At 31.7% G+C, this 12424-nt stretch overlaps 1 protein-coding gene across 2 annotated transcripts; it reads left to right on the forward strand.

Moving 5' to 3' along the window:
- The first annotated feature begins 7058 nt into the window (after window positions 1-7058).
- Window positions 7059-9876, forward strand: LOC109148014 (protein yippee-like). 2 transcript variants are annotated; one of them, XM_019295727.1, is made up of 6 exons: window positions 7059-7135; window positions 7283-7390; window positions 8646-8689; window positions 9073-9181; window positions 9277-9332; window positions 9495-9876. In XM_019295727.1, exons 2-6 carry the CDS (start codon window positions 7295-7297, stop codon window positions 9574-9576), a joined length of 387 nt encoding a protein of 128 aa, XP_019151272.1. In that variant the 5' UTR covers window positions 7059-7135; window positions 7283-7294; the 3' UTR covers window positions 9577-9876. The 2 variants fall into 2 exon arrangements, with proteins under 2 accessions (XP_019151272.1, XP_019151271.1); XM_019295726.1 differs by lacking the exons at window positions 7059-7135; window positions 7283-7390 and adding an exon at window positions 7397-8332 and having other exon boundaries at window positions 8606-8687.
- The last annotated feature ends 2548 nt before the right edge of the window (window positions 9877-12424 follow it).

Consider the following 12424-nt stretch of genomic DNA (forward strand, 5'->3'; position numbering starts at 1 on the left):
AAATAATGTATTTTTAATATATTAAAATACATATTGTATTTTAAAAAGTACATTATTTTGTATAATGGATATTTAGTTCACAAATAATATATTTTTTGTTATCGTCCATATAGTATTGTATGGACTATGCTTCACGCAATAATTTGTCCTACTAACGCTATATTTATTATTCCAAAAGGCTAAACCCCAACCCTGGCCCGACAGAGCATTTGGGAGGATGTAAATCATGGTGACTCAACTGAACATGAACCACAGATGCTAGACCGGTGCGACTCGATCTCTGGTCATTATTCTAAAAGTTTCACTTTTATGATCAGTTGAGCTACTAACGCAATATTTATATGTAACTTGATGGAGCTACAAATAGGCTGAATTTCTCTTTGAAATTTTATCATTGACAAGTTGAAATGGCATTTTTTTTTTTAATTTTAAAAAATGTTTTAAAAGCCACATGGGCTTGAAAGCTTTCAAATATGATAAATGTCAGTCAGCCTTTTGTCCTTTTATATTCATTTATTTATTTATTTATATTGTTTTGTTTTTATATTATAATGTGATGTGATGTGAATGAAACATTGTATTTGAAAGTGATAGAGTATTTTAGAGATGTAAATAAATAGTGAATGAACTGCAAATTTAATGATGTAGTGGTAGAATTTACTTTTAAAAGTGAGAATATTTCAGCAATAAAGATAGTGTTAAGCCCACAATATTACTATTGACAAAGTACATTAGTCATATAACTATATCATACTGCACTAGGTGTTTATTTACCTTTTTTTTTTTCTATTTTTTTATTAATTAGAATTAAAATGTGTGATTAATTAGAGTACACATTCAAGTAGTGATTTAGGTCTTTTCATAAATGAAAGCAATTACCCTAAGTAACTTGGGACACATATTTTAAGGTTTCAAAAGAAACAAAGGTAAAATGATTAAAATACTTTTATTATTTTATCTATTTAAATTTTATAGTAAGATTTGACTAGCAATTTGACCGTGACCAAAATTGAATAATTAAGGTAATAAATTAACAATTTTAAAAGTCGTTAATTGCAATTAATAAAACCCAATATTCACATAATCAAACTTGAAATTTATTAAGGATCCGTTTGGAAATTCATAAAATAACTTCAGAAAAATGTTTTATGAGTTTTCAATGTTTGGATGCAATAGAAAAATTCAATTAACGAAAAATATTTTTCGTTGACTGGAAAAAATGAAGTTATTCGGCAGAAAATAACTTTCTCTAAAATTTAGAAAAGTCATTTTGCGCCAAAATATTTAAACATACAATTCTACTCATTTTTATAGAAAATAAACTAAACACACTAAAATTTTCCAAAATACAATTAAACACAAAAAATGAAAATATTTTCTAACTCATTTTTCAAAAAATATTTTTCTAGAAATAATTTTTCTATTTTCAATTGAAGTCTATGTGCATGAGAAATGGAAAAAAGGAAGCAGTGTGGTAGAAGTCAAAAAGAGAAAAGTAAAGTAAATGAGGTCAGCGTCACGGAACACGAGAGGACTGAAACCACACGTGTGGGCTGACCTTTTCTGATTTTTTTCTTTCTGTCACTGCAAACACTAATATGCTACGGACTACTACTCTGCTACTGCCATTACTTTCTCACTATTAACTCTACACACATTCACCATTAGAGCATCCACAATGGTTGGGAAAAATTAGGGATAATGTAAGAGTGATTAGGATAGAGAAAATGGGAAGAGAAAGAAAAAAGGAAAAATAAAAATTAAATAAAATTAATACTATTTTATTAACTGTCAGGCGCGCCGAGGCGCGTGCACAGCACGTGTCAGCTGGGCGCAGAAGTAACAGCCATGCACATGGTTAAAAATTATGGTGGGTCTCACATTTCTGAAATCTCCCCACATTTGCAGGAGGATCCCATTTTTCTCTTTCTTCCTTCTCTCTCTTCCACATGGCACTAATTTCTGACATTATTCTCCCATTATGCACTGGTGTGGTTGCTCTTATAACCATCTTTTTTATTATTAGATTTTTTATAGGTTAAAATTCTTTGACTTAAAACAAACTAATTTTAAATATTATAATCCCCGTCTAAGAATTACTTTTTTTTAGCAACTGTCTAAGAACTACTTAGAAGAAAGTATGTCGCAAATTATCCGAGTAAATACCTAAAATGGTCCCTCGACTATAGCTAAATTCATAAATTGGTCATCGACTTTTAATTTCAACCAATTAAGTCCTTAACTTTGTAATTTTAACACAATTTGGTCCTCTGTCTATTGACCGTTTGTTGACTGTGATTTTTGAGGATATATATGTAATTTCATGGTCTATCGTCGGTTTTTTAAGGTTCTAGTTGCATTTCCAGACCCCATTGTTACATTTGAATCCACTGCGGAAAGCAATCTACCAAATCCGGCCGCCTTTCTTCATCCTCCCTTTGAATTCAATGTAGTTGAGTTCGTACCAGAGCGAAGAAGACGACATGTTTCCGAACCAGTGCAACGTCATCCTGGAGGCCTCCACGTGCTCCGACGAGAGCTGCAGGTTCTTCTGGAGATCGTCAATCACGATCAACAAACGGTAAAATAGATGGAGGACCAAATCGTGTCAAAATTACAAAGTTAAGGACTTAATTAGTTAAAATTAAAACTCGAGGACCAATTTGTGAATTTAGCAATAGTCAAGGGACCATTTTGGGTATTTACTCCAAATTATCCTATCAATTTTCAAGTTCCTATTCGTTGTATGTACATTTTGTGCACAAAAATCTTTATCACTTTATTGTTGAAGGTCTTCATTACCATGAAAGGGTGTGGATTACAAATCTATATCTCATTTGCCACTTAGGAAAATTAATAATAATAATAATAAATAAATAACTTTTTTGCAATCTTGTAAATTTTGAAATTTGATGGGTCATATTTCCCTTTATCTTGTACCATGGGACAGCTAGCAAAATAAAGTTATAAAGCAAACTTTACCCAAAGTGTATTTTTATTAGTAATTACAAACTTTCTCACCAATCAAAGGTTGATATGGTAAGGAAAGAAAGGTACAAATAAAAAAGCAAAGTTCATTTAGGCCCATAAGTTATGAATCAGACCAAACAGTTTTTGCTTTGCTTAAATCAAATATACCACTTTTCATGTAAAATGTTGTCGACCCAACAATCTGTTCCATATTCTTTTACATTTTGGGCTTCAAAGGCCCGAAAACATGACCCTTAATTAAATACCAATCCTACACCACGGCGCACATAGCACTGTGCGCCGCGCGCCTCTCAAAACGACGTCGTTTTGGGGTAGTATTGGGAGGCGAGGCGCGATAGGAAGTTGCTGAGATTATGTGTATTTGTTCACAACGTTATGTGTATTTGTTCACAACGTTATGTGTATTGGTTCATACAGTTATGTGTATTTTTTATACAATTATGTACATTCTTTTTATACAATTATGTACATCCGAATCAGAAAATTTGTGTGTATTATGTTAAGAGTTGATGTGTATTATGTTAAAAGTTTATTATGTATTATGTTAGATTATGTGTATTATCTTTTAAAAAGAGTATGTATATTTTGTTATATAATTATGTACATTCATGTATAACATTATGTGTATTCTAGTATAACATTATGTACATTCCTGAACAGCGGTTTTTTTTTTTTTTTAAAGAAAAAACTACTGTCATTCATTGGGGCGGGAAATTTCAAAAAAAAAAAAAAAAAAAAATTAAAACGACGTCGTTTTGCATCTGGGCGCATAGTGCAACACGCGCCGTGGTGTAGGATATAAATTGCCATTAAATACGGATCGTTATGATGTGCATGCGGATGTAAAAGCGACGTCGTTTTATTAAAAACGTGCATCCCACTTAAAAAAATCAGTTTCGATTTCTCTCAACAGCATTATGTTAGTTGTTCATTCATTCTGGAATTTTAGTTCATTGATTATGGATATTTAGACGTGAATCGAAATTGATTTTTTTTCATTCATGCTGGACATTTAGTACATTCATTATGGATATTTAGTTCATTCATTATGGATTTTTAGGGTGTGTTTGGAAACCCGAAAAATGACTTCTGAAAATCATCCGGGTTTTTGGTGTTTGGCTACATTGGAAAATGACTGGTCAAAGGAAAATGAGGAGAAGTCAATGAAAAAGAAAGGCAATTTTCTGGGGGGAAGTCATTTTCCATCTTCTAAACACACACACACGCAGCAGCCTTCTCCTTCAACAACACCATCCTTCAACAACATTCATTAGCTTCCTCCTTCCCCAGATCTTTTCTCTGGTTTCCTTCCACCGGAAACCAGAGAGAACTCTCTGGTTCTCTCTGGTTTCCTTCCGGCGGAAACCAGAGAACTCTCTGGTTTCCTTCCGGCGGAAACCAGAGAACTCTCTGGTTTCCTTCCGGCGGAAACCAGAGAGCTTTCTCTGGTTTCCGGCCGCGGAAATCTCTGGTTTCCGCCTTTCTGGCCGGAAGCCGAGAAAACGGCGGAAGCGTCTTTTCTTTGTTTTGTTTTTGTTTTTTTTTTTAAATTTTTTTTAATAAATAATATTATTTGATTTTATAAATAAATATATATTTTAAATAAAATGATTAATTATATAAAATGTTTAATTATACAATTATACATCATTTTCAGAAAATGAGCCAAACACCAAAATACAGTTTTCCATTTTGCAGCCAAACACCGGAAAGGAAAATGACTTTGGAAAATGACTCATTTTTCAGAAGTCATTTTCCACAAGTCATTTTCCTGCTTTCCAAACGGACCCTTAGTTCATTCATTCTGGAATTTTAGTTCATAGATTCTGGAATTTTAGTTCATCGATTCTGGAATTTTAGTTCATTGATTATGGATATATAGGTCAAATTATGCACAATATAATATTGTTGCTGGGAATCGAAACTGATTTTTTTTTTCTTTATGTGAGACGCGCGTTTTTAATAAAATGACGTCGTTTTTGCATCCGTTTGCACCATGCATGGTGCATACGGATGCACGGCATACTTTGCCATTAAATACTCAACCGTTTGAATTTTACCTAAGATAATCTCGATGTAGTATTTATTTATTTTTGGTGTTTTTTGTTTTGTTTTGTTTTTGTTTTTGTTTTTTTTTTTGGTGGACAAAAAAAACCAAAGGCAATATATATTAATAGAAATAGTGTTAGATACAAGAAAGAATAGAAGATTGTCAACCAAAGGAACCGACATCAGAATTCGTTGCCCTATAATTTAGAACTAGTAATTCACCTGCGGGATGCACGAAAAAAATTATGTTATTATAAATATAAATAAAAAATAGAACAAGTAAAATATTTTAAATTATTTAATATAATAATATTTTTGAGCTTCCATTGATCAAGTATTTATTATTTTTATAGAATACAAAATTACAATTAAAATTAAAATTAAAATTAAATTAAAATTATAATTTTGTATGGTTAATATAATCTCTAATTATGTGCATATTCAAATAAACTTATAGAGATAATTTACATAATTACATTGATTTATTCTTAATTGTATTTCATCTATATTATAATTTTCATAATACAAATAATAACTAAGATAATTACATTTGGAAAGCAAATTTCAAATTTTGCATGTGTAAATTTAAACTCTAATTGAACACATTTTTTATATGATTATATAATATATAGCTATTTTATTTTTTAAAAATGTTGTGTGTGTGTGTGTGTGTTTTTTTTTTTTTTTTTAAAGGATGTTGTGACATTAATGTTGTGACATTAATTGTAACATTAATTATTTCTCAAACCATATAGCTTTATTATATAAATAAAGGATGTTATATTCAACTTTTTATTAATTAAAATCAACACATTCATCAATGATAATATCCATCTTTGTGGGGAGAAGGAGGGGGGGTTAAAACGGGATAAAAATCCAATCTTATCACACTCAATGATAATATTCATTGACAATAGAAAAGTTGATTCTACCTATAGTCAAATATTAAATGAATGATTTAACAGTTGGGATAATTACTGAGTGCATTCTTAATGCAACTGCAAAGTTGAAAAATTAAATTTTAAAATTACACACGACATTATAAAATTATAGAAAATTTTAATTTGACGTGGATTGTCACATCATATTTTTTCATTGAGTTAATATCCAAAATCGTCTTCGACTATAGTTGTTTTTCTCAATTTTGTCCTAAACGACTTTGATGACCTAATATAGTCCCAGACTTTTGTGTTTCGCTCAATTTAGTCCTCCGTTTGTTATTCCGTCAAATTGGTGTTAAATAAAGGGACAATTCAATAATATCAATATTGACCTCTCTTTACTTTGAACCTGCGAAGTGAGAAATCTCTCTTTCTTACACGAATTACACCCAGAATTACTCTCAGACCTACGAATCAAATTTTATATTCGCAGCTTTAAAAGTGATTCTGGGAGTAATTCGTAACAAAAAGAGGGATTTCGCACTTCACATGTCTATGAATAAAGAAATGTCAATATTAAAATTACTGAATTGTCTATTTATTTAACAACAAATGGACGAAATAACAAATGGGGGACTAAATTGATCAAAAACACAAAAGTCTGGGACGAAATTGAGTAAAAACACAAAACTTTGGGACTACATTAAGTCACCGAAGTCGTTTAGGACAAAATTGAGAAAAACCACTATAGTCGAAGACGATTTTGGGTATTAACTCTTTTTTCATTATATAAATTTGATAATATACGAGTATATTTTATTTTTGAAACTGATAGAATATTGCATAGGCCAATAGCCCAACCTTCATTGGCATTGTTTTTTATTCTTATATTTTTTAATGACAATAAGAACTCATAATCACTATCCAATAATGTATATTAGGTAAATTCTGTTCATGTATATTAACCAATAAATTAAATAAGATAAATAAATTGTATAATAAATGCTTACAAAAAAAGTACTGACAATAATTGAACTCGGATACGAAATAATGGGGTCAACTTAAAAGATTTGTCGGATTTCATAATGCAAATCGGTGATACGGTTGACATAATCTACCTGTAAATGTAGTATGTTTATGAGTGTATGACTACTGCTTAATGCTTCACCGCCCAAAGATAGCTTCATTTTTATATTCTTTGACGATTCTTTAATGTACATTACTTCTCTCTCTCTCTCTCTTTCTCCTGTTTTCTTTATTAATTTCTTCACGTTCAATGCACAAAGACCCTTGATCAAACTAAACTGCCAAACCCATCTCTGAATTTTCTTGAACTTTACTGCGTTTTTTTGCATTTGAAGAGGTGAAGGCAGATGGGGAGGCTGTTTGTGGTGAGCCTTGAAGGCAAGATCTATAGCTGCAAACACTGTGGAACGCACCTTGCTCTCTCTCAAGACGTGGTCTCCAGGGTTAAGTCATCTTCTCCTAAATCCATCAAATATTTCACCTTTTTTTAGTTTTTAGTTTTTGTTTTTCTTAAATGCCTGCCATTTCCCCCTTTTTGATGGATTTACAGTTTTGGGTGTTTGGTTTTATATGCTGGGTGCTTCTTCTGTAGTGAAATGAATGATTCTTGATGGCACAGTCTAGAAAGTTTTGACTTGTTCAAATACTTCTTACCATTTCAGATTTTCTGTCAGATTTGCAATTTGGGTTCTTTGATTTCATCTATCTGGTGATTCTTTCTTTACTGAAATGAGTAATTCTGATGGCTGGATGGTTGACTTTCCTTATGCTTGTTAAATATAAGCTTGCCAATGAATTGCCCTTTTTGGTTTTTTCTTTTCCCTTTCCTAATAACCTTTTGTGGAAATGTAAAGTTGAAGTGATCTTCTTAGCTTTTGGTCTGTTGAGGTGCTTTTGCAGGGTTTTTGTATTGTCATCATCACATCATGTGTAGATTAGTAATGGTTGTGTTTTCTTTGTGTTTCTGCATTGTGCCAAAACTGGAAATGGGATTGTCTCATAGTGGACTGGTTTTAATGGAAATAATGTCTAATCTAACTGTTAATAGAGTTCAAGACACCATTAAAGAAAAATTTCACCCAAAATAGTTCGTTTTTCGTTTTTGTGAGACAGTTTTGCTTGAATACAATGGCTGTTTTAAGGTCGTTCTTGCAACCTCATATATTTGGAAGGTCTTAGATTCTGCACTGTGCCAAAACTGGAAATGGGATTGTCTCCTAGTGGTAGTGGACTGTTATTAATGGAAATAACGTCTAAGCTAACTGTTAATAGAGTTCAAGTCACCATTGAAGAAAAGCTTCCCTCAAGATTGTTCGTTTTTCGTTTTAGTGAGACAGTTTTACTTGAATTCAATGACTGTTTTAAGGTCGTTCTTCCAACCTCATATTTTGTCTTGCGGGTTTTTAGGACATGGACTTTACTAATGTGCTAGCGTTTCTGTCAACTAGTCTGTTATGGCATTGTTGTTTTTCCACCTTCTCTTGTAAATGTACAGACAATTCTGTTGTTTTAAGGAGAATCTGATACTTAAGGACATAATCGGTGTTTATATATGGGTTGCACATTGGAATTTATTCTGTTTTCTCTACGTGTTAGTTCAGTATCAAAGTTTGAGCGTGCAATCACTGCATTTAGGAATCTCGATCACTCGTTATAAAATTTTCTAACTCCGTGTTTTCCCTTTGCTCTTTCCTTCAGTCTTTCCAATGCCGACATGGGAAGGCTTATCTCTTCAATAAGGTGTAAGTCTCCTTGATTCTGCACACTACAACAGATTTCACCACTATAGTTACATGGTAAACGGTCTAGTGTAACGCTTTCTGGGCACGAAATATTCTCGGTCTCGGTAACAAACCGACTAGATAACTTTGTTTCTTTGTATACTTCCTTGAGTATAGTTAAAGGACATAACGTAGTATTGCTTACCGGAGAGCTGCAGAACTAACTTAAAAGAATGAAACTTTTCAATGCAAATTGAAAGTTACCCTAAAATTTTTCGGGACTTTATGACATTTCTAGCAGGTTGAGATTTGAGAGCGTAACACTTTGGTTACTCGATATTGCATACTTATTTACCAATCATTTTGTCTTCGACTCTTCTGTTGGCTGAAATTTAAAATGACAGAGTGAATGTCACTTGTGGAGCAAATGAAGATCGACACATGATGACTGGCGTGCACACTGTTGCAGACATTTTCTGTGTCTGTTGTGGCTCAATCGTTGGCTGGAAATATGTGAGTCCAAACCGCTAACATCTTTACTTGTTCCCGAATTGTTTTCTTATATCTGTAGCTGCAAGTAACGGATCGAACGTTTGAACCACTTCCAGGAAACTGCACATGACGAGAGTCAAAAGTACAAAGAAGGCAAATCGGTTCTTGAACGGTCAGTTGATAACTCTTCTGAACCGCCCAAAACATAGTTTTTGCTACAGTCTAACTATGAGCTTAGACTTTTAGTTGGAACAGAACACGGCCCTAAATATCAGAGTCAGGTCATGAGTTACGAATGACTATATTATCTTAACGCCTTCTTTTATCTGAGCAGGTTTAAGATTTCCGGCCCCGATGGGAGCAGCTACTGGACCAGCCGCGAAACTCGCGCCCCCAGCGACACCGAAGACGTTTGATCACATTTCATCCTTAAACTTCAACTGTACATCCTTCACTCACTAAACTTCTGGATTCTGCAATTTCGGGTTAACTTATCCCGCGGTTTTTGCGATGAAACACTGCAACACATTTGATCATCCTTAATCAATGTCTGAACATCTCGTGACTCAGTGGTTGCAGTTTCTATATCATCATGAATTCTTAATTTCAGTGAAAAAATTTAGGTACCCAAAAGTCTATCCTACCAGCAATTTATGGTGTTTTTGGTGCTATAATGATTCCAATTCCCAAATAATATGTACAAGATTATGTTGCAATATGGAAAGTCCGGGATTAAGTTTCCAATGTAAGTTAGGTGGTCTCTCAGGTAAGCTTGCTTAACTCTTTTTTTTTTTTTTTTTTGGTGAAAAAAGCTTGCTTAACTCTGCGTATGTTGGATGCAAACTACAAAAATAAGTATATATTAATTGGTTTCCAAGGAAGGTTATGTAGTTAGGTACTTCCTAGTTAATGTTGCCTATAAGTTTTATCCAATAAATAATTACTCGTATTAGGTACGATGAGTTTTTCATAGCGTGCAAACTTTTATACTTGCTTAGGTCAGTCGTTATATCATGGACCGCGATTAAAACGGCGCGACTGACCGCGATCAAAACGGCGCTGTTTCTTTACTTAAAGAAACGGTCCCGTTATAATTAACGGAGCGCGCATATTTGGTATATTAATTATCAACTGACACTACAGTGTATCTAAACCAATACTGCTTCACGTATTATTTTATATATTATCAACTGAAATTACAATTCAATTGAAGTGAAACTGTAGTTGTATTGAAATGAAACTACAGTGTATCTAAACTGACACTGCCTTACGTATTATTTTTATATTATCAACTGAAATTACAATTGAATTGAAATGAAACTGTAGGTGTGTTGAAATGAAACTTCAGTGTATATAAAATGAAATTGAATAACATTTCACATTTTTGAGTGTATATTGTGTAATGAAGCTGTAGTTATATCGAAATGATCATGTAGTTGTGTATTAATGAAACTATGGTGTATATAAAATAAAATTAAATAACATTTTCACATATTTGGGTGTTATAATATCGAATGAAACTGTAGTTATATTGAAGTGAAACGGTAGTTATATCGAAATGCAACTACAGTGTATACAAAATGAAACTGAATAACATAGTTACTTTTTGCGGAATAGCACAAAACAAATGATGTTTCTTTTCATTAAATAAAACGACGTCGTTTTGACACGCGGTGCATAATCGTTTATGCACCGCGGTGCACGATATAATTTGCCTGCTTAGGTTATTTGGGCTCTCCGGGTCAACCAAGGCTTCCCTAGGCTGATTTACAATTGTTATGTCGTGAAACTGCCTTGCAAGGTGGACACGTTTTTATGTTCATAATTACTAAACTCTATGTTCATAAGTATAAAATTCTATGTTCATAATTTTTGAACACCATATTCACTATTATTGAACTCTATATTCACAATTATAGAACTCTATGTTCATAATTATACAATTCTATGTTCATAATTTTTGAACTCTATATTCACAATTATGACAATTTTGGAACCATGTTCACCTTGCACAACATAATTTCTCGCTGATTTACCTTATAGGGGCCGTTTGGTTCACGGAATGTTAGATTACCTTAGGGAATCTTAGATTGCTGGGAATGTTAGATTACTTGGAATGTTAGATTTCTGTGCTTAGTTAAAATTGAGGTATATAATATAATCATGTTTGGTTTAGGGTTATATATATATATATATATATATATATATATATATATAGTATCCTTAATATATTTTCATATATTTTAATAAATTTAAAAATTAAATTAAATAAATAAGATAACGGTATCATATATAATTATATGATTTTAAAATATTAACTAAAATCTTGAACTTGAGAAACAAAATTATTTTATATGCTAACATAACATAATAAAAAATATATAATATAATTACAGTAATAATAATAATAATAATAATAATAATAATAATAATAATAATAATAAGCTAACATAAAATGTATATCTTTAAATAATTAGAATTAACATGACAAAATTTATAAATATTCAAGGTTATTTTACATTACCTAACAAAATGAAGGGAATCCCATCAAAATCCTATGTGGAGGGAATGTTGCATTCCCTCAGAGAATATGAACCAAACATAGGAATGTAAGATCGGGAATGTCACATTCCATTGGTTATATAATATAACCTGAACCAAACGCCCCCATAAGGTTTTTGAGTAGCAGTGGACTTTCGTATAAAATACATAATGTGACTCATAACAAATGTTATAATCTTTTTTATATATTTATTAATTAATGAAACATAATAAAAGTTGGTATATTATTCTTATTAAATCAATGTACTTAATGTGAAGTAAAAAGTTTAAAATATGACCTGCCGGAGTAGTTCAATAGGTCGTTCAATCAACGCTTAGTTTTGTTTCTAGTTGTGTTCATAAGTGTATCCGATTTACCTCTTTAATCTAAAGAACTCATGAAAGTTGTACTATAGAAATAAAATTTAAATATGTGTTGTTGCTCATTCATCAATTATTACCTATGACTAGATGATCATAAATTTGTAGAATTTTATATAACTCTATTTATTTCATTCATGTTAGATTTAACTAATAAGAACTCTATATAAATAATTAAGAAGTTATATCAATGTGTATAGAAATGTACACTTGTATGCTGCTGTTATTTAGATAAAGTCACTCTACATGATATATAATATGATTCATATAATATTATTGCAATAAATATATGAAAAATAACCATATATGTCACAAGATACAGACCAACATACCACCTTATCT

Source organism: Ipomoea nil, unplaced genomic scaffold (genome assembly GCF_001879475.1).
Source record: "Ipomoea nil cultivar Tokyo-kokei standard unplaced genomic scaffold, Asagao_1.1 scaffold2036, whole genome shotgun sequence".
NCBI lineage: Eukaryota > Viridiplantae > Streptophyta > Magnoliopsida > Solanales > Convolvulaceae > Ipomoea > Ipomoea nil.